Consider the following 23,271-nt stretch of genomic DNA (forward strand, 5'->3'; position numbering starts at 1 on the left):
TATGCCGCCTAGGGTGGGTGTGAGGCCAGCGTCTGCATGAACAGGAAGGCAGGGCAGCGACACTGCTGCACCTGGGAGAGGATTGCGGGTCAGAGGCAAGGGGCTTCCTGCAGCAGGAGGTCCTGGAAGTGCAGCCAGAGGCAGAGGGCCTGAAGCCCTGCAGGGCCAGTGATGCTGCAGGGGTGCCCAGGAGTGCCCTGGCTGCAAGGGACCAAAACCCACCCAAGAGCAGGGTCAGCCCACAACAGGTCCTTGGGAACCACTCTTGGTATTAAAAATGTCGGAAGTCGGAATCCCCACGTTTGGAAATGAAGATCAACAGCCTGGTTACTCAGTTTGCGATAGGCCAAATGTGCCTGCATGTCTCACCTTCCCTGGGTGGCCACACTGTTCTGTGTTCACTGGCCATGACTGAGGGCTCCAATTTCTCTACGTCCTCACCAACTCTTGATATTGTCCATCTTTTTAAACGTTTTTATCTTAGCCAACTTAGGGGCATGAGCGGGCATCTCACTGTGGTTGAACTTTCTTTTCCCTGATTAGTGATGTGAGAGTCCTTTTACATGCCTATCTGGCTGATGACCTGTCTTCTTTGGACAAATGTCTGTTCAAGGTGCTTTGTTCAGGGCTTAGCTGGGCCTCCTGGTATGGTGGACTTGGAGGAGTTTTTCCACATTTATCATGTATGGCAGTTCTTTATCAGATATGTGATTTGCAAGTATTTTCTACTATTCAGGGGATTTTCTGTTTTACTTTATATGGTATTTTCTGTTTTACTTTATGATATTTTGAATCAAAATTTCCATTTTGATGAAGTTCAGTTTGTCTACTTTTCTTTTGTTGTTTGTACTCAAGGTGTCAGGAACCAAGTGCTATGTCACTTTCTCTTCTGGGAACTTCTGGACCATTCACATAGTCTAAATTCAGACCGCAAATCTGAGTGAGGCACAGACAGGACACAGAGTCACTGTTTATGTCCCCATTCAGAGTCCAGGTGGACAGGTAGATACCGACACACTTCCCGGGCAGATAGTTTTATTTTATTTTATTTTGGTATCATTAATCTACAGTTACATGAAGAACATTATGTTTACTAGGTTCCCCCCTTCACCAAGTCCTCCCACAAACCCCATTACAGTCACAGTCCATCAGTGTAGTAAGATGCTGTAGAATCACTACTTGTCTTTTCTGTGTTATATAGCCCACCCCATGCCCCACCCCCCACATTATACATGCTAATCATAAGGCCCCCTTTTCTTTGCCCGCCCTTATCCCTCCCTTCCCACCCATCCTCCCCAGTCCCTTTCCCTTTGGTAACTGTTAGTCCATTTTTGGGTTCTGTTATTCTGCTGTTGTTTTGTTCCTTCAGTTTTTCTTTGTTCTTATACTCCACATATGAGTGAAATCACTTGATACTTGTCTTTCTCCACCTGAGCGTAATACCCTCTAGCTCCATCCATGTTGTTGCAAATGGTAGGATTTGTTTTCTTCTTATGGCTGAATAATATTCCATTGTGTATATGTACCACATCTTCTTTATCCATTCATCTTCTGATGGACACTTAGGTTGCCTCTGTATCTTGGCTGTTGTAAATAGTGCTGCAATAAACATAGAGGTGCATCTGTCTTTCTCAAACTGGGCTGCTGTATTCTTAGGGTAAATTCCTAGAAGTGGGATTCCTGGGTCAAATGGTATTTCTATTTTGAGCTTTTTGAGGAACCTCCATATCGCTTTCCACAATGGTTGAACTAATTTACATTCCCACCAGCAGTGTAGGAGGGTTCCCCTTTCTCCACAACCTTGCCAACATTTGTTGTTATTTGTCTTTTGGATGGTGGCGATCCTTACTGTTGTGAGGTGATATCTCATTGTGGTATTGATTTGCATTTCTCTGATGACTAGCGATGTGGAGCATCTTTTCATGTGTCTGTTGGCCATCTGACTTTCTTATTTGGAGGAACTGTCTGTTCAGCTCCTCTTCCTATTTTTTAATTGGATTGTTCACTTTTTGTTTGTTGATGTGGGTGAGCTCTTTATATATTTTGGATGTCAACCCTTTGTCGGATCTGTCATTTATGAATATATTCTCCCATACTGTAGGGTACCTTTTTGTTCTATTGATGGTGTCCTTTGCTGTACAGAAGTTTTCAGCTTGATATAGTCCCACTTGTTCATTTTTGCTTTTGTTTCCCTTGCCTGGGGAGATATGTTCATGAAGAAGTCGCTCATGTTCATGTCCAAGAGATTTTTGCCTATGTTTTTTTCTAAGAGTTTTATGGTTTCATGGCTTACATTCAGGTCTTTGATCCATTTCAAATTTACTGTTGTGTATGGGGTTATACAATAACCCAGTTTCATTCTCTTACATGTCACTGTCCAGTTTTGCCAACACCAGCTGTTGAAGAGGCTGTTATTTCCCCATTGTATGTCCATGGCTCCTTTATCGTATATTAATTGACCATATATGTTTGGGGGGCAGATAGTTTTAATCTCCCCTTTCAAAGAGTGTCCAGCCTCCAAAGGCCCTGCCTTTATGCAGCGTGCTCCATTCTAACTCCTAACAAGAGACTCTAGACTGAATCTCCTGATACTGAATGGACATCAAATCCCAAGTCCTAAAACTACCAGGAGGGATCCAGCCTCCCTGGCCTTGGCTCCACTCCCCCTGCCCCCCAACGTGCACCATCCTCCCCTACCAGGGGGTCTCAGCACCAGCTTAGCACCTGCTGCTCCAGTCCTCAGTCCCCTTCATGCCTTGAACTGTGGGGATTTTCCTGTTTTCCTTGTGAGAACATCAATAACTTTTAAAGTTCAAAAAATTATAGTTCATCATATTTTTCTACTTACAACAGAAGTTTTTTTGTTTTTGTCTGCCTATTACTGAAGCAAGAATGGTCCCTTAGAATTTTTCAAGTGCCCTTTGTCATAGAGATTCAGGTACTGAAGATAACAGAGCTTTTTAAAAATCCACATGCTCACATAGCCCCAAGCTGGGCATCGTGTGTCTGCATCTTTTATTTCCAACAGAATAAAATCACCAGCCTGAAGGCAGGAGAACTGTCTGATGCAGCCCTGGCCGCTCTGGCAAAGCTCTCTTCAAACACAGGCGATGCCCGGGGCTGGTACTGTCCCAGGGTGCTCCTCACCCTCCTGGTCCTCCTGGTCCTCCTCCTCCTGGTCCTTCTCCTGCTCCTGTGCTCCTCCTTCCCTCCTCCGACAGTAGCTTCCCTTTGCTGTGCTGCTCTAGTTCACCCTTCTGCTGCCCTGCACCTACCCCAGAGAAGATTAGGAAGAAATCAAGTCATGAACCTGCCCGACAGCCTTTGCCCTTGGAGTCTGAGAGTGGTCCACTGAGAGTGGACCAAAATCAAGGTCAGTTCATCCCAAGTAATCACATGTGCGTCCTGATACTGGCAACGCAGGCTCAGACTTGCTGGGTATCACAGGTGGGAGCCAGGGAATGAGCTAGAAGAATGAGAAGAGAAATCTTTACCTGCCTCTTCCCAAGCTGCCCTCCACTGGGACACGCAGAGCAACACAGAGCAACAGTGCATGACACGCTGGGATGTCCTGGGCATCCATGCCTGCCCCTTCCTGCCGGCTAGCCCCCCCCAGGACTGAGGTGCCTGCAGCATCTCTGTACACCTGCAGCCCATCACACACAATAGTGCCCTGGTGGCACCGGATCAGATAGAAATAGGAGGGGAAGTGGGGGGCCAGTGCAGCCTGCCCAGGGCTCCTGACCTCTCCTTCCTTCCCACAGTGGACCCACCTCCTCATTCCAGCCTCCTCACAGCCTCACTGCCCACCTTCCTGCACTCTTCACGTCCCCCTTGGCACCGCCTCTATGTTTGTCATGTCACATCTCTCTTTAGAGCTCCTAAGAGGGCTCTGGGTAGCAAGCAGCAGGCCACGCAAGGAGTGGGGGGCTGGCCAGGCAACTGCTGTCCCTCTGCAGCACTGTCATCTTGATGGGGCTGTCCGCAAAGCCACCTCCTGGGGCAGCAGGCCCTGTGCCAGCCTCATCCTCCACCCTGGCTCCGCTCTCTAGATGTTGCCTCTGATAGTCCGCCATGCTCTTCACCTTCCAGGCATCCTGCAGACATTTCCTGTCAAGGCCCCTCAGAACACTAGCTTTCCATGTTTAAAAAATTAATTAGCTTTGTTATTTAAATGATTCCAGCAACAGGGTGCTGTTTCTTCACACACTGTCTTCCCACAGGGATGAAGTGGGGGAGCAGTTGTGGCATTTTTGAGGACTTGGGGGTGGAAACACTTGCTGAGGGGTACTGGCCACTTCCCGACTCCCTCCTGCCCCACATGGGTTTCCAGGGCCACCTCTCTGATTCTGTCCCCATAGAGCCTTGAGGAAACGAGGACACCCTTGGGCTTGGGAGGCAGCCTAGGAAATGGCCGTGTCCCAATGGTGCTAGGACAGCTGAACTGCAGTGTCCTCACCGCATGGAGATGCTGGCGATGCATAGTGGGGCCGGCCTCCCTGGGGGGCTCGCTCTTCTCTGACCAATGGCCCTGTCCACAACAGTGTTCAGCTTTTGGCCTTCTCACTCCCCAGCTGGGCAGGTCAGGGATGCCTTCGGGCAGCACTTCTAGCCCCGCTGTGCATACTGCATGGAGCTGGGAGACTCGGCAGAGAAGAGTCCTTCTCTGGAGCAAACTCACTAATTCAGACTAGACGGAAAGAACTGCTCTGTGCCACAGCAAGTCTTTAGAAATGTTCGCACCCTCTTCTTTTTGTGGTTCTGCAAACGCAAACCAGGCTAGCAAGAGTGCTCCAAACCACTGTTGATGGGTCACCCCACAAAGCCTAGAAGATGGGGAGACTCATTTGTCTTCACACTTGCAGCAGAGACAACTGGGTGTCACCCTTTCCCTTCCTTGCTGATAACTGGCAGTGGCCCCCGAGACCCAGGGATACGAGTGGAGGCTGCGGGCTGCTTCTGGACAGGTGTGAGTGGTAGGCATCCTGCTCTGCTTTCTTTTCCTTCTGGTAGCTGGAGGCAGATGCTGGTGCAGTCCTACTGGACAGCAGAGCCCGGGCCCATGAGTTACCTCCTGGAAGAGAGCCACCCCATGAACAGGGACCCTCGTCTTAGACTGTAGTGAGTGAGAAACGACCTTCTATGTGTCAATGCAGTTGAACTGTTGAGGGGCTATTTGTTAGTACAGGTGAGACTACCTTAACACACTCCCTTGTCAAGAGATAGTCCTGAGTCTCTGTATTATAAAGTTCTTATAATCTATGCCTTCTTGCTTTTCATCATTGGTGGTGAAAATTATCCCTGATTCAAAAAACAAGAATGAGAATCCAGCTCCTGGTAGAATTCATCATCAATTTCAAATTAATGGCAAGAGGTTTCAGTGAGATTTATTAAAAGGATGGTCTAATTACTGGGTTAGAAGAGTGTCCACATAGACACTGATGGGACAAGCCAGGGAGATGCTGCTGCCTTGGGGCGGGAGATTCAGGGAAGCCAGGCTCCACGCAGGGAGACCTGGAGAGGGGCCGAGTCTGTGGGCCGGAGGAGCCTGCACCTTACCTGACTCCCGTGTCCGGCCCCGCACCACCTCACTCCAGGGTCCGGCCCCGATGGCATTGAATGCCTGCATCTGTAGCTCATATTCTGTCCACTCCTCTAGCTCCTCAACGGTGAATTCCCTCTCGAGCCGGTCGTTGATGACTTGGGCCAGTGCCGGAGACTGGAGGTCAGGACGCCAGTACTTGATCCTGTAGCCCACTGACTCGGGGTTCCCGTTGTACTGGGAATCTGGCAGGGGCTGGAAGTGAACATCTGTGGTGAGCTGCCTTCTCAGAACTGTCACCTGTGGTCCCCAAGCATGGGCCTGTCTTATGAGGCCAATTCCATGGAAAATGTTTTCAGAGGGATATATTCTTAGAACCTCTATTTTTCCTTGGAACTTTTCTTCTGTTAATTAGATGAAATCCCTTCAGTAACTTTGTTGGGACATAACGTCATTTTGGCTTAATTTTGTGGGGAAATGATCTGATTAAATATCAGGCTGGGTCTTGTACCAATACTGAGTACTGGTTCTGTTAGGCAGAAAAACAGACATGGGCCGGGTGCAGAGAGAATAAAGCCAGTTAGGCCCACTAAAAGGGACTCAAAGAGTTAACCAGATATATATAACCAGAGAGCCAGAAAGGACTCAGAGTTAGTGAGTTAGTCAGCTGAAGCTCCAAAGGCCAGGAGTAACTCGGAATATCTGGATATTCCCCAGATTAAGAAAAGTATCTGAGCACAGCCCATGTCTTCATTGCATCAATTAGATCATGCCTTTGTAAAGTCTACTTAGCCTGCTAAAAGGCCCAGCTTATTCTTTAATTTAATGTATATGCTGTTTTTAATTTTCTTCCAGCCCCTAATCAAGTAACTTTGTAACCAGGGCAGGAGGCAAACCTAGGAAATGTAAATAAACTTACACAGATAAAGAATGCTGAGATCCCAACCAACAGTCACCTAAATAACTCTATTCTTAAGACAAAACTTCAAAGGAATTATGAATCACCTGTATACATCATGCCTTATGCTAACTTCTACCCCAAAAGGCCCTATAAAACCCCAGGCCTTAAACTCTTAAGTATGCTTCCTCTCTCAGGTTGCCTACACTTGCTTTTCTTCAAGTACATCACTCTCTCTGTCTTACTTCAGGTAAGTAGGGAGGGGCTGCTGAGAGCTCTGATCTGGGCTTGCAAGTTCCTGTCACCTGGGTGACCCGGACAGAACTGCAGCTGTGCAATCATGCTCTTTAGCAGCCTGCCTGAAAATCTCCTTTCTTTGCCTTTGGGAAGTTCTCAGAACATAATCTCACTCTATCCAGTGCTGTGTGGCTCCCCCAAATCCTGGGGTGGGAGAGACTTAGTCCCCACGCTGTGCAGATCCAAGCAGACACTGGACTCCAGGTGACCCTGGCTTCAGGAGTCGGCAAGAGGTATGCCCCATGCTGAGCAGGAGTTCAATAAAATTCTCTTTCCTGCCTTTGTCTACCTTGACTCTGGCCCATCCTCCCTAGGAGTGTATTCAAATAAAACTTTCATTTTACTTTGCTACTATGTCTCTGCCTTTCAATTCTTTGTTGTGGCAGGGACAAGAACAGAGGAGAATAAACTCAACACCTAACAGCTCCATGCTGACCTGGTTTAAGGACTGACAGGTCTAGCCTGTATCACACTGAGTAAGCTACTAACTAATAAGGTAGCGTTGGCTGATCTTAGGCCCAACACCAATCATTAAAATGCAGTACTTTTTGGTTTGATGACAAGATTAGCTTTGAGCAGGAAAAAGGCTCGACTAAGAACTTACTGAACTCTGGGTTCATGTGTGAGCCCTGGATCCTCAAGACTACTGTCCCTGTGGCCACCTTCCCATGAACTCACCACCCAGCGGAGCCGCAGACTGGTCTCACTAGCAGTTCGGACGGTGATGCTGGTTGGAGCCACATCAGGGGGGGCCTGCAGCGTCTGGATGACGCGGGAGGCCTGGCTGAAAGGACTGGCACCAACAACGTTCACCTGCCTCATGCGAAATCTATAGGCAGAACCATCGGCAAGAGTTACTCTGCAGCAAGCGTAACTGGAACAATGGAGAAAGCAACAAAAACCCAGGACTGTTCCTCAGAGGGGTTCAGTTAAGTGTCTACCTGTGTAACAAATGCCATCAGCCAAGGGCACCCTCTTTCCTGCTGGTTTCATTAAAAGTGCAAGTTACATATAGGGCCCCTTCCCTAAAAGCCTCCACAGAAGAGTAAATTCACTGCAACTCAATGATTTCCAGTTTCCAACGGCAGCATCATTAGATGTGTTACTTGGCCAGAAATGTCTTCGGTTGCCATTGGCTGATTCAGGTTTAGGGTCATATCAGGAGATTAGAGTTCAAGTGGCTTTTTAACAGACTTGGAATGTCAGAATGTTGCCACCATAAAATAGCTTTGAAAGTCCAAGGTTCTCTGTTGGTTCAGAAGAGGAGCGATGGCCCACAGGCCACACTCTGGGGCTCCAAACCCATGGCCCGGAGACCTTCTGCAAATCACACTTGGCTCCGTGTCCTGGTCTATAAAATGAGGGAGGAGTTGGATGTTGTTTAAAGTCGCTGTTAATGTTTTCAGTCCTCTCTCTCCTTTATTTATACGTGCAATTATTTGAATTGCACTTATATACAAGAAAAATATCCTAAGCAAATGTGCATATTAAAGAGGCTTTCTAACTTTACATGAATTTAAGACAGGGACACTGATCCCTAACCCCAGTTTCTGATCTTTGAAATAACTGTAATGCTAATTTCATGTGGTAGTTCTCCTATCCCTAACAAAAAAATCATTTTGTGTTAAATATTTGTTTTTCCCTATAAAGGAGTGCGTGATTCCCCCATTTGTCTGCTCTGATCTTAGGAAGGATGTTAAAATGAATAGAAGTTAAATAGCATCTCCCATTAGGTGTTTTTAAGAACTCTACCTATTGTGTTGTACTGAAAAAAATGTTCTTCACAAAGGTGTAATTTCACCTTTTACTCCCTGAATTAGTCATTCTTAGTCTTTTACTCACTGATCTTATGAAATGTATCTGTCCTGGCAGAACAATCACATTATCAAACTCAACATCTGGTGATAACTGGAAATTTCATCTCCTTCAACGATTTACGGTAAGTTATAGCACCTCTAACAGCTCATGATCACTGTAGCCTTTGTTAAGGCCAAGGATTTACTGCCTGAATATGTTTCAGGATCAGGAAGAAAGGTTAAATGGCATGTTAAGTGCTTCATTAGTGAGACCAGCCCCTCCTGGCCCCTGGGAGGGGAAGCAGGAGGGTATTCCTACCATGCTTAGTTTACACGCAGCATGTTAACAGTCCCAAGAGGGCTTAAGAGTTCTGCCTGCTGCTCTTGGTTGTATCATAATATAATAATGAGCCATTCCTGTTTGGTGTCTTGCCAGCTCTTGATGGGAGGACCATTGTCCGCTGATCTAGGATGGGGGAATACCATCTCCCTTCGAATAATAACTTTGTGTCTTGCCCTAAGACTCCGTGTATCTTTATCACCACTTGGAAATATCTCACTTACAGGAATACACCTGGGCTGTGGGATTGCAGGCTGAAGTCACCTGCTGGGGATGCCAGACTTCCTTTTATGCAGTCTGCCACCTGCTGCTCTCACCTGTAATGAGTGTAGGGTGTGAGGTTTGGGATCTCCAGTGTCTGGGCATCAGGCTCATTCTCCTCCTCGTAGAGGCTGACCCAGTCTTCCTCATCACCAATGGCTCCAACCTGTGGGAGGAAGATCCTAGGATGGGAAGAACAGGCCATGGGGCAGAGGCTGCCATACACAGTACATGGAACTGCCTGGTGCGTGGCAGGCTGGCCGAGCTGCCCAGCAGCCCCTGCATGTGCAGATAAGCTGTCTTGCACACACATCCTCAATTTGTGCCTTGCAGACATGGGGTCCTGCTATTCCCACCATGCTCAGTCCCTAGGCCCCTGGAGGGTGGGGACCTGAGTGTGAAGCCCTTGGGAACAAACCTCCAAGGGCTAGTGAACCATGGGGGCAGAGGGGACCTCATGTGCCACCCTGTCTTTCCTCTTGGTTGACAGGTGAGGACTCACAGAGAGGCCCAGAGAGAGAAGACATGGCCAGCATCCCAAGTGGCCGGCTGTCCATAATTAGTGTCCACAGCCATTTCCACTACATGCTGACCAGGGGTCCCAGTCTCTCCCCATGCCCACCCTGCCACTTTCTGCCCCAAACACACACTAAAGACACATTGCTGGCCTTGACGTAAGGAGGTCCTCACCAGAGGAGGGCTTTGCCGGTCCGGGGGGCTGGGTGGCAGGCCAGTTATCAGATGTGAAAGAATAGCTTCAGGGAAGAGCTGATTCCTTCAGATGGAGACTTGCCCTTTCCAGGTTATCAGCAACCCCCTGGGGTACCCTGTGAGCTCTTCTGCTTCCGCCTCACCCGAGTCTCCGGTCCTGCTCAGTGAGCTGTCTCTTGCTGATTTTTTTTCCTCTCTGTGAACTTCCCACCCAGCAGTCCGGCTCTGGTGATGTTTTCACATGGCTCCAACCCTCCTATGGTCGCCCTCACTGACCAGAGCCATTTCTCACTCACACTGGAGCCTCGAGGCCAGGTCCCAGCAGGAAAGCAGCAGGAGGAGACACTGGAGCCTCACGGCAGCCGAGAAGTCCCCACGAGTTCTGCCGGGCAGGAGCCCAGAGTGGGCTCCCCTATCCGGGCCCACTCTGGGCCTGTGCAGGATGCATGACTCTGGGGGACCCAGGGGACACATGCAGATAGAGGGCTGCAAACACAGAGGTCAGCCCAAACAAGGCATTGGAGGTGGGTCAGCCCAGTTGCCTGCAAGTGTGACCCTTCACGAATGACTTCAGTGGCAGTACCCACTTAAGCCTGTTAACTTTGCAGAGAGACCAAGTGGGCTGGTGGCCAGGTCATTGGAGGACGGCATGAGAGCCAGAAATGGCCTTGGTGAACTAGAGAAATGGGCACGGGGGACGAGGAGGAAGTGAGCAGATACAAGCATGGGGTGGCACATTTCCTATAGGAAACTAAATGCAAAACACAAAGCCCTAATACTCTAAAATAAAAATGAGAACAGCTTAGCAGCTCTTCACAAAGTGAAACACAGAATGACCATGCGACCCAGCCATCCCACTCTCAGGTATTTATGCCCAGACTTGAAAACCACATGTGCACATGTCCACAGCAGCTCCATGCACAACCACCAAAGGTGAAAGCAGCCCAAGTGCCCATCAAATGATGGGTGGATAACAGACTGAGGCATCATGCACATGATAGACCATCATTTAGCTATGAAAAGGAATGAAGTGTTGATACATCCTACAGTGTAGGTGAACCTCAAAAACATGATGCTAAGTGAAAGTAGCCAGACATGAAAGACCACATCTTGTATGACTCTGTTCCATAAAATATACAGAATAAATCCATAAAACAGAATGCAGACTGGAGGCTGCCAGGGGCCGCAGGGAGGACCGGGGGTGGGGGTGCGGTGCGTGCTTAATGGATAGGGAGTCTCATTTGGGGGATGAACATGTTTTGGAACTAGAGGTGGTTGCACATCACTAACAAGGTGCCAGCTGTGAACTGTACACTATAGAATGGCTGACTTTGTTATGTGAGTTTCACTTTAATTAAAAAAACATTAAAATAAATGGGTATGAATGGCCCAAAACAATGGGTGGAGAAAGATCCAGAGGTCAGAGTGGATAATGAGTAGCTCAGGAGTCAGCAGAGCAGCGAGGCAGTGGGACAGGGCACCGAGACCCGGGAAACACACACACAGCCGGAGGGAGGGGCCGTCTCCTCCGTCCTGGGCTCTGTGACCTTCACTGCAGGTCCCAGAGCCTCACCTCACAGACACAAATGAAAGCGGAGAGAACAAGACTCGGCTGGAGGGAGGATCAAGACCATGCAGCACCATCTCGGAGAGGGACAGATGCGGGCAGATCTGGGCTGAGGAGCTCTGCAAGCAGGCAAGCCTAGTGCCCCTGGTGCCCACCGCCACCTCCCTCCACTGTGTTTGTGAATCAGAAAAGGAGGAGAGAGACCAGCTCCGGTCACACCTGGGGCCATGCTGTGCTGAGCGGTGAACAGAGGCGAGTGGCCCTCAGGGACAGATAGAGGCGAGTAGCTGATGCTTCTTGGGAACCTCGGGGGGTGCTCACTGGGGGACCCTCAGGAGCTCTGGCCCGCTTTTGGCCTAGCAGAGAGGATGTCTCTGAAATGAAGGGAAGATGAGCCACGAGGTACAGGAGCTGGAAGAAAGCAGCTATCAATTCCTTTACACCAGAGGAAGCCCACGCTGGAAAAGAAGAGTTTTTTTCTGAGCCTTTGCTGCAGCCCAGTGCAGCCCAGGACACCTGTGGTGCCTCCAGGTAAGGAAAACCAGGCAGAGCAGCAGGGAGGGAGGGTGCATGTGGGGCGCTCCAGCTCCTGGGGAAGACCCCTCAGGCCCCTGGCAGGGGGGTGGGGGTGGGGCCCAGACCAGGTGTTGGAGGAAGGAGTCCTGAGCCCCACATTTTCCCTTTTCATTAGTACCATTCTATAAATTGTTAATGTCGGAAATCCTTAGAGTCAAAATGCTACTGAATTCATTTGAATTGTACTGAGTGTTGAATGAAGCCCAGAGTCTGAGGTGCCAGGCAACCTGGCTCAGTGAAATGGGCCCTTGTGGTTTTAAACAGAGCACTTATACTAATTCCTGGAAGATGAGTCAGAGAAACAAGGGAGGGAAGGGAGAGAAAAAGAGGGAGGAGACGGCCCGTCCCTCCGGCTGTGTGTGTGTGTGTTTCCTGGGTCTTGGCGCCCTGTCCCACTCCTTCTTTCTTTCCTGACTTTGGTTTTTAGGCAGTCAATTCGACCTCCTGTTTCTCACCCATCCCATGTTTAAACGCCTCAGAAGGAGCTGCACTGGGTGGACGCTGCTCACTTCACCCAAGGAGGGCATGGGCCATCTGCACCTGCTCCCGCCCTCTGGGCACTGCAATCTCCTATTTTACAGCCTCACCAAATCTGTGCTTGAGTGAGGGAATCAGGCGGATGGTGGGTCCTGCTTATTACCCAGGTGTCCAGCCTGACTGGGGAGGCCTGCATACCTTTGCAAAGCCACTGCTCTCTCTGCGTGCCCAGCCCCATGCCTCCAAACTCAGCTGCTTTGTGTGAGTTCCCAGGAAGAGAAATAAACAAAGCTGGGAAATAAGAGGGTCCTGGTGGTGGCAGGGCTCTTGGCCTGGAAGCCTGTATGTATGGATTCAGCGTGTCCATATGCTTCGCTGGCCCAGGAAGCAGTAGTCTGTGGGCTGGGTGGCTACCCTGACCCCTTGGAAGTCTGTCAGCCTATTCAGCTTCGAGAGTTCAGGGCATGATCTTGGCCTCCCAGCTGCTGCTGGTTGATAGGGCTCAGCCAGCAGCCTCAGCTGGTGAGCGGTGGTCACTGATCCTGGGTTTCCAAGGCTGTTCCACCCACATGACCAAGAATATTGGAGAACAGGCAGGCCCTCTGGAGCCCATGGGTGCTAGAAGGGCATGAGGGGATGAGCCTCCAGAGGCAACATGCTAGTCCAGTTTCTCTGAGAGGCAGGCCTGCAACTCTGTTGGCAAAGAGCCTGGGAATGGGCAGGGCCAGAGGACAGAGCCGCCTCAGTCTTCCCAAGGAAGGAGAACTCTCTGCTTTGGTGAGCCTCTGAGGACAGTCTTTCATTTTAGAGCTCCAGGGCCCTGTTGTCATTCTCAAACAGATGCTGGTTGGCTGTAGGGCCAGGACGAATGGATTGGGACACCCAATGTCACATTCCCTGATCTCCCATCCAGTGCCTTCTTCAAAGAGCTGGCTTTGAATGGGTGCCAAATTATCAGCAGGCCCAGGTGGGCACCTCACAGCTCCATTTGGCTCTGCCTGCTGCTTCTTCCTGCAATCCCAGCCTGTCATCACCTGAAGGCATCACACAGGCGCAAACACCTGTACCTAACAAAGGCTCTTTCCTCTAAAATGTGCCAACCCTTCTGCTCCTTTTCTGTGCAGCTGGCAAACTCCTTCAGAATCTGGAGAGCCTCTGGGCCTTTGGGAAACCTCTATGAACACACCACCTTGGCCCACTCCTCCCCAAGCCAGGCAATCAGAATGTGATGTGTTCATACCATGATTCACGGCATCTTCTACGTACCTCTGATGCAGTCAGCTCATATCTGTCAAAGCATCCACTGAAAAACGGGATACTCATACGGATACATATGTGTCAGAGATTTATTTTGTTCATTAATGAGGGAAGCAGCAGGGTGGTAAAACTGGATCAGAGGAGAATAGCAGTGCCAAAGTACGTGGAGTCAACTAAAGAGAATGCTACAATAACATCACAAAGTTAGAAGTAAAACTGGTTATGAGCCTTTTGGTTTGCAACTTTAATCTTCTACATGTTTGCATCTAAGTTTAGAGTCTGGACCAAATCATGAATAGTAAGTCAAACACAGAGTTTTTAAGGCAGATGAGCCTTAGGCAGGCTTATTAAACAAGGCCCCAGTACGAGTCAGCAACTGTTGGCCCACGGGCCAAGTCTGGCCTACCTCCTGTTTTTATAAATAAAGTTTTATTGGAACATGGCCACATTCATTGGTTTGTATATTGTCAGTGGCTACTTTCATGCTCCCATAGCAGAGCCATGTAGTTGTAGCAGGGACCATCTGGCCCTAAAGCCTAAAGATTTATCACCAGCCCTTCACTGAAAAAGCTTGCCACCTCTGCTCTAGCATCCCACTCAGGGCATACAGGGCCCCTTCTGCCTCATTCCCAACATGTCTCACTGTGCCTGCTGTCACTCTTGTCCATGTGAGTGTTCTGAGGCAGGTCCAGGGTCCTACTCATCATTGTCCCCCAGCATCTTCCCCAGGGTCCAGCCCACACTCGTGGTGCAACTTCTTGGTGTAACACATGAGTGGATATATGAATGAATGTGTGCATGATTTCAAAATCAGTATTGAAAATGGGGTGTCTTGCATTGAGCCCCCAAAGCAAATCATTACTGAAAACATAATTTTGCCTATAGACCTCTTGGGGGAGAAACTTAAAATTCTATAATAAAAGCTTTACATTGTGATCTAAAGAGACCAGGATTCTTTTCAGTGAAGAACAGAAGTCTTTAATGCGTGCTGAGCTCCTCTGGCTCTCTGGTTAGATTTCAAGACCATCATGACCGAGCATGCCAGAAGTAACTGGCTGCTCACTAATGATGCCCTGGACAGAGTGCAGCCCAACTCTAAAGATAAGACAAATCAGAGCTCCACAGGGAAGCTCAGTTTTGACAGGGTTTTTTTCCCCTTCTTTTAAAGCTAATAAACAGCACTTTCCAGTACTTACTACAAAAGCAGGAATTTCTAATACACTCAGCAGGGGGTGTCGTTAGGCCCATTAGGGTTGTGTCCTTCCTTTTCCTTCCTCCGTCTTTCCGCTAGAGCCTAGGGTTGCCGCCCGGCCTGCTGTCCACCAGAAGGCCTCTGGTGGCTTCCCTGCCTCCACGGCTGGCCTGTTTGGCACCAGCTGACCAGCTGGCTGGGCTCCTTTTAATACACATGCTCATTTAATTTCTGGGGGCCCAGACCCATGTGGGTCTTTCCCTCAGACTCAGTGGGCTGCCGTAGGAAAGCCTCTGCAGTCAGTGGGGCCTCTGAGAGGGCAGGTGGCCACCAGCCTGCTGGGGAAGGACCTCCAGCACCCCCGCTGGCGACCGAGGTGGCCACGATGAGCTCAGGACCCCCAGGGCCAGGAGCTAAATAGTCCTCCTTAAGAGGACAATTTTTAAGCTCCTCCAAAGGTAACTACAAACTGGGAGGAAGCACAGGAAACCGCAGGTGTGGGTGGGAGGCGCAGAGTGGGGTGGAGGACGGTGGGAGAAACAGCATCTGCTCACCCAGAGCTAAGGAGAGAGAAAGACAATCTGAGAATTCATTCCCTGGAAACCCGCCAAGCCAAGAGCGCCCTGCTTGGCTGAAACTCTGGTGTCAGCAGGAAAACTGCCTATCAAGCAACTTCCACAGTTCTGAGCACCCTCTTGCTCTGAGGGGTGTTCCCGGGGGCCCAGCTAAATGGAGCCTCCTGGGGAGCCAGTGCTGGAGGGCCTGCCAAAGGCGCACAAGAGGGGCACCTTCCTGTGCTGCTGACACGTGAGGCACAGCCAGAGGGGGTGGCTCAGCCTGAGTCAGGCTGAGGCCAGTTCCTGAAATGAGTCCGACAGTCTGCAACCTGGATGAGCTGCTAAGGGGACTGTTCCCAGCACCAGACCCATCTTAGCTTGTGAGGAGGTGTCATGCTTTGATGCAGCCGCAGCCAGGTCCCTAGCCCTCCCTCCTGTTCAGGCCTTGCTAGTTGGCCATTTACTTATTTTATTAACTGTTATTATTCTATCTTCAGAAGCAGGGGGATTTGGATTGACTGTTTGGGCCTTCTAACTCAGTCTTTCCCTCTCTTGACCCCTCTGGATTTCCAGCTTCTCTTCTCTGGCTCCTCCTTTGACCCCCATCACCCCCAGATGATGCCTCCTAGGTCTGTCCTGCCCTCCTCTCTCCCTTGGCAGTGATCTTCCTCCAGGTGTTTGGTGTCCCTCCGCAAGGACAGCTCAGACCCCAGTGCCTGGCCTTCCTTCCTACTGACAACCAGGTGGGCATTTCCAAGCTCTAGGTGTCTCTGAGCTAGCACCTCTAACCCGACAGGCCTTGAACTCCCCTATCTTCCTCGCTGTATGTGAGTACACGCTTTGGATGCCGTATCTATGGTCATGACACATGGGCCTTCCTGTCATCGAGGGTGGAAACCACAGAGCCATTTCCCGGTATCCTCCCCTCTGCTTGGCCCAGTGCTGGGGGATCCCCAGCCGCTTGTCTCCCTTGATTTTTATGATGGGATCTTGGCTGAGAAGCTCCTGACTTGTTGCTTGAACTATTTTGATAGTTTAGCTATGTGAATTAAAAAAAAAAAAAAAAGAATGCAATCACTCCCAACAGCCTTCTACCTTAAAAACAAATCAAGTGTCAGGGCTGCTGGGTTGCCTAACCAGGGCCTGGTGAGTCAGCTTCCCTGGTGAGCAGTTTAAGAGCCACCAGCCTACTGGTACCCCTTGATGTATGCCTCCAAGGAGGAATCTGTTCCACTGTCAGCCCCTACACTGTGCAGCCTGATGATATCCCCAAAGCACAGGCTTGAAAACATGGGAGGTTCGGTGTGGGTGGACTCTGAAGTCAGCTGTGGTTCAGGCTGCCCATGATCCCACACGGCCTCAGCCTTTTTGGTCTCAGCCCCATGCTCCCTAGGTTTTCCTCCTCAGGCACCATTCCCAAAATATGGCCCCTACCCTGGAATATCCACCAGGAGCCAGGTTGTCCATGAGGCCCTCCCCTTTCATGAAGAGGCTTCCCGGGGAGGCCATGGCTGTCCTATGCTGGAGCCCGGTGCACTGAGCCCTGCACTGACCCGTCCTCCATCCCTCACAGCCTGAGGGGTGAGGGAAGAGTGTTGGGGGCTGAGGGTTGGGCTGCAGCCTACTGTGCCATGCTGGCACCTCAGCTTGTGCTTATATAGTGAGGGCAGCAACGATGGCCCCAAACAGTCATCAGGAGACCCCATGGGGTGAGGTACGTGATATGCCAGGACACCCTGGCATATGGTACCTGTGTGGAGCCCAGGACATGCAGCTTCCCACAGTCACAGGCCTTTCAGGCCGCTAACTCAGCACCAGCTCCCCCTCTGGTGTCATGCCCCTCACAACCTGAGCACACACCTGCTGCGCAGCCATCACCTTCCACATGTGTGCATTAGCCACCTTTCTAGTCTCTGTGCTTGATGCCCTGACATCTGGGGCCCTGCTGACCCTGCAGCCTGCCCAGGTTAGCCATGCCCTAGAGACAAGAGACACTCCCCTGTGAGCACACCTTTTATGTGCAAACCAGCTGGCCCACCCCTCCTCTCTGGGGCCTCACACTCAGGCCCAGTCCCCAGGGCAGGTACCAGCTGACCGGGGACAGCGCCTCTGCCCAGAGCCCAGGGCTGGAGGGTCGCAGAGGAGGCCTTCCTGAGCATGCTCGCCCCATCGGCCTGTCGCTTCTGGGGGAGCCGCGCTGACCTCTCGCCCTTGTCCCCTTGCTCTGCTGCTGACCTGCCCCATGCTGCCTGCAGGGGTCCAGGCATAGCTGGCGTGCCCCCTCCTCTTGGGATCTGTGAGAAAGAAACTATCTTCTCAGTGAGTCATCTCCTGATCTCTCAGCCTCATTGTACCTGAATAAAAGTAAGATTTACATTTTAAAAGAATAGGTGCGAAGCCATTTCCTAAGTGAAGCCTTTCATATTCTCTCTACTTGGAACGTCCTTCTCTTGTCAAAATGCCTGGACCCTTCAAGGCCCAGTTCCCATTTTACCTTCCGTGATAGGCTTTCTGGTCCTCTCTTTGCAACAATTTTTATGACAATTCTCACAGGTCCCTTTTGTATCAGTCAGATTACAGCTCCACTGTCCCTCCCACGTTCCCTCAAACTGTGAGTTCCTGGAGGTAGGGACGAAGGATTTCCATCTATGTCACCTGGCATGGAGCATGAGACCTGAAACCTATAAAACAGTAGGCGCTTAATAAATATTTGCTGGATGAATGGATGACTGGACAGAACAAATATAAAACCTAATGACTGGAAAAATGAACCAGATAGGCAAATTAAAAAACCCAACAAGAGAATTAGGATGAAAGATCTTGCGTGGGCCTCAGAAAGAAGGGAGAATGTTATTCCTGTACAATTTCATTAGGTTAGGCAGTTATGATTTACGTATAGGCTGACCTCCACTTCTTGAAAATGGCATTTGTAGTAAAATGCTTCCCTCCATCCTACTTGAGATGTCACTTAGCCTGCAGCATTTCCTTCTTCTGGGGTAGCTTTTAAAGTCCCATAATAGGGCCTAAAAGGATGTGATAGACTAATGAACAGAAAGGCCACTCCAAACTGCCCAGATGTGCAGACGTCCCATGCCGGACAGGAAATGAGAGAGAAGTCACGGCAAGGCTGCTATTATAGACAATCAGACAAAAAATAAACATCCTGAAAGATCCGAGTGTGTATATCATCGTCACCCACCACTGCAGCCTGAACGCTCAGGCAGAGGCGTTATCCTAGAAGGAAGATGCAGCCCCGCTCGGCAAATTAACACAGCTGACCGTGTCACTACTGAAGGGGCCATCAGAGCCGGACGGCCCTCCTGTGCATACTTAGCAGGCTATTCAGAAATAATGTCACTCTTTTTCCTCCTATTATGAACAAGAAATTCAACTACAGTCGGAGTTGCTGATGGAAACTAAAGAAAAGGGCCACAAACAGCACTCACATCCATCACAACAAGGGAAGGAGGAGATACCATTAGTGATTAGAAATCCCCAATCCAGATCACCAAGTGATGAGATAAAACCACCTGGCCTGTGACCCTTCAGGGACAGAACTACTAGAATGTCTTTTACCATCAGAGGTAACAGGTAGGCAGCTGGACAGTCACATTGAGAGGATGGGACCTCCCTGCAGTTGGTGGGGCTCCTGTCCAGCTGCTGTGAGCCATCCTTCCCTCTACAGGCACCTTCCCTCTGGGTACCAGACCCTACAGGTCTGCGGTGAGAGCCAGGAACTAGATGGACAAGGTCCCTGCACTCAGCAGGCTTACGTGCCTGGAGGACTCTTTGTAACCACAGAACAAATCAAGCACATTTCTGTGACCTAACAGAGCAGCGAGTGAGTCTCTAGGCTCTACAGGAGCCATCTCCTTCACAAACCAGGTGAATCCTCATTAGAACTGGCTGCCCAGGCTCTATTGCCACATCTGTGCTGGCTGCTGTGGGGCTGGGGCAGGAACAGCCAGTCCCTCTGCGGCGAAGTGCTGGCCCTCGCCTTCCAGGACAGGTAAAGCCTGGGGACCCAGAGGGCTGGTTGGGGAGCCCCCTTGCCATTCTGTCATTAAATTCTACTGGGAAAAGGAGACCGGGAGCAGCTGGACTTCACATTTTTCAAGCTGTGGAATTTTTGGATCCGTGTGCATGAATTCTAAGTACCAGCAGCTTGACTCTCAGCTGACACTCTGGGTGCTCAAGCCCAGGCAGGCTTCTGGACCCCGGGGCTTGGGCCTCTTCCCAAGTATTCCACCGGAGACTTAGCCCACCTTGGCTTTCCGACCACAGTCCTGAGCTTCAGCAGGAAGCTGACCTTGCCTGGGCCCTGGGCCTAGACACTGGCTTGCAGCCTGGGCCTGGCCTAAAGGACTTCCCAGGTATTTCCCAGGGCTTAGGCTTGCACTCTCTGCAAGCCTCCCTGGGAATGGCTAGGTTAGCTTCCATTCCACGCCTTCATCCACTACCCATGTGTGGAGTGCCTATACTATCTCAGGAGATTTCTCCGAGGCCAAATATTTGCCTTGGCTTTCTTATTTTCATTATGAGGGTCCATTTATTAAGTGTTTACTATGTGCAAGCTAATGTTCACAATGCTATTATGAGGAGCTCGAGGCTAGGAGAGGTGACATTACTTGTTCTATGTGCCTGTCTCGCAGTCCCTGTTGTCCCCCTGTGTGAACCAGCCTGTGCTGCTGGAACCTGCTGCCCCTGAGCAGATGTTTGTTTGGAGCGGGTCACCACCGACAGGCCAATGCTCCGCTCTGGTGCTGTGTTTTGCTAGGCCCCCTCGTGCCTTCCCTGCCCCGCCTGTGGCCATAGAGACCCTCCAGGTCCCAGCTGGTCCCATCCTGCACTGATCCTGGGCAAAGCTGGGGATCTGAGTATCTTATTCCAAGGAACTTTAGCTATTTCTAAGCCTCAGCACTTTTCAATTTGCTCTTTAACATTTTTATGGACTCTGAAAGAGAAAAAAAAAATACACAGAAAAGCAGACAATTTAGAGCAACACTCCAGGAGAAGTTTATATGTACTCCCTCCTACTTTCTTAAGGAAGGCCTTCATAAATGCCGCCTCCCTGAAGCCCCCAGCCTTCTGCCTCTTGCTCCAAGGTGGGGTATGTACTGTGACGTCCTCATACCTTGCTGCTTCTCAAGTTTTTTTTTTTCCTAGTTGCCACAGGCAGGGCTTTTACTTCTCCTGGAGGCCCCAGGGTTTAGCCCAGGACTGGGACACCATGAGCACTCCACACTCTGTGAGTGGGTGATGAAGGCGTGGCAGGGAGCAAACCCAGCCAAAGGCAGCAGAGAGGAGCTACCACCCAGAGTTCTCAGCCAGTGCATCTGGCCTTAAAAGCCTGGCAGCTCAGGCAGAGGGAAACACCTGACTGTACAGGCTCTGACTTGCCGCAAGGGAGAATAGATGGCTCATCTGCCTGGACAATATTTTCTCTAGAACTTGCTTCTGAGAAACTTACTGGGAGAGGCCTTGGGTCAAGGCATGTTAGGGACCTGGAAGGCCCCATATAGGGGAGGACATCAGCAACTAGGAAAATGAAACAAAGCCTGTGCCTTCCACTCCTCAGCCTGTGTGGTCCAGGCCCTTGGTGGGAAGAGCCCGTGGGAGAGAATGTTGTTCTACACCCCTGACTTCTTTGAGGGACACCATTGCTGTGGACACTGACTGGCCCCCTTGGGCATCTGCAAGCGCCTCACATGGGGCTCCCGGGCACTGAGAGCTCCCTCCCACTACTCCTTAGTTACCGAGAGACCAGCCCTTATACTTTATTTTATTAGCTCATAACACTCTCTAAAACAGATCCTTTTAAGAAAATGGCTACTATTATGCGCAAATAAGCACTAAGTGGGCTCTTTTTTTCCCATTTCCATTTTCGGAATGGAAACAGTTTTATCTGTACCCAAAGTGTTACCACTAGCATCTTCATTACAGGAAGCTCTGCTCAGAGCAGCCTTTTGAGAAGACTAGATGTTATTTTGGCTACTAGAGCACAGTGAATGGCTGCAGACAGCAGGGGTTTGCAGAGGAGCCGACAGGCTTATAGGAGCAGCAATGGAAACAGCACATTTGCATTCTCCCCTTTCATGGTGCCCATAAAAATGTGGTAAGAGATGTTTTGCTCACTCTGCAGTCAAAGGTTACTAATTAAGTAAAGCATTACTGAACCAGAAATACCTATAAAAGCTGCTTTAAAAAATTTTAACCCACATCAGAGCATCAGCTTATTACAAGGCCTTTCCACAGGCTCCTCGAATATCAGGATATTCCATCCCGTAATTCACTGACAGTAACTCCAGGTAATACAACCTTCAAAAAGGGTCAGAATTTAGAGGAAACTTCCTGCAGAGGAGTTTCGGTTGGGAAGTCGATCAAAAGGAAGCCAAGTAAACACTGTCCTGCCACAGAGGATTTCTGGTGGGATTCAAATCCCAGTGCCTGGAAGGCACCGGCTTCCTCTGCCTGGGCGAGCACTCGAGGCTCCTGAGGATGGAGCCAGATGTCCCTCCTGCCTGGCCTCCAAGCGCCTGAGCAGATTCGGTCCCTCCTTCCTCAGTGTTCTGCCCACACCCTGAGCAAACGTCTACTGACCGGCTCCTCTCTTTCCCTGTGAGTGACCGTTCGGTGGCTGAGTTCTTGCTGGGCTGGGTGCTCCTGAGTCTGACCCCTCTCCACATTCCAGCCACATCCAGCGAAAGACAGGAGCAACAACTCCTTTGGGGACGAGAAGCTGGTGAGGGGACCTGAAGTCTCACCACATCAAGGATAGCCTGGGTTTGCGTGCATCCATTCATAGGGAATCAGGTGCAGAATGTTCCAGAAGGCTCTACCTATACCAGCTACAGCCTCAAGGGCACTGTTGTTCCACGTTTAGGGAAGTTGGAGCCTGCCTGGACCTGGGAATCCACGCAGACATTCTCAGGGAAGTAGCTGCTGAGCTAAGTGAGGCTCCCTGGAAGAGGACTTAGCATACCTGGGCAGCAGGACAAAGGCCTGGGGGTGTGGCCACCGCTGCCCAGCAGGCGGGCAGATGTCTCAGAGGAGATTTACTTTGTAAGGTACCTCGAGTGAGCCAGTAGAAAGAGGCACTACATCTTTGATAAGTAAGGGCAACAAAGGGTTCTAATTTTCTAGCCTGAAGACGGGCATCACTGCTCCTGCTTGACGGCCGAAGAGCCTGAGTTAGGTGACTTCCTAAGGCCACCTGGCAAGGAAGTGGCAGGGCTGGGGTTCAAGGCCCAGTCTCCCTGATCCCAAAGCCCACACTATTCATCTTCACATTGTGAAGGTTTCTTTCTGCACACTATGTGTCCTCGGGGGGCCTGTCCTTGGCCTTTCCTGGGGGATGAGTCAGCAGATGATCCACAGAATGTGGGGAGGCCGGGAAGGCAGTACAGGCCAGTAGTGGGATGGAGTTTTCTAAAAGGTCTTTGAGCCAGATTCTGGCACTGAGTGAGAAGAGTGGCTACAGGTCTGTTCCTCCCTGGACGGGGCTGTGTGGGTATTAGAGATGGTGGGCTGGGTCCTAGTTTCTCCCGCTGTGGGTTTGTAGGAAACTGAACACTGGCCTAGCAGAGAAACACCTCCCAAGGCATTTAAAGAGACACCTGCGCATTGACTTTGAAAGGCAAACCCTGCTGTGATATGCTTTCAAGGTTAGTAGGAATAGGTAGCAAATAAGCAGGATTGCTTTGGCCAAAAAATGGATGTTCATGCTAACCTTTGCCACATCATCATGAGATTTTCTTGGGATAATTTAGAGTATGACTGGGAACCAGTCCAACTTCCTGG

The 23,271-nt window shown here is 50.3% G+C and overlaps 1 protein-coding gene across 3 annotated transcripts in view; it reads right to left on the reverse strand.

Annotated features, from left to right (window-relative positions):
- SDK1 (sidekick cell adhesion molecule 1) overlaps nt 1–23,271 on the reverse strand; it is a 1,051,799-nt gene that overhangs the window by 92,986 nt on the left and 935,542 nt on the right. For all 3 annotated transcript variants that reach the window (XM_057487434.1, XM_036932860.2, XM_036932859.2), the window contains 3 exons: nt 9,191–9,300; nt 7,416–7,566; nt 5,560–5,797 (listed from right to left, as the gene is read on the reverse strand). In XM_057487434.1, coding sequence (XP_057343417.1) covers nt 5,560–5,797; nt 7,416–7,566; nt 9,191–9,300 — 499 coding nt within the window. The remainder of the gene's footprint in view (nt 1–5,559; nt 5,798–7,415; nt 7,567–9,190; nt 9,301–23,271) is intronic.

Source organism: Manis pentadactyla, chromosome 10 (genome assembly GCF_030020395.1).
Source record: "Manis pentadactyla isolate mManPen7 chromosome 10, mManPen7.hap1, whole genome shotgun sequence".
NCBI lineage: Eukaryota > Metazoa > Chordata > Mammalia > Pholidota > Manidae > Manis > Manis pentadactyla.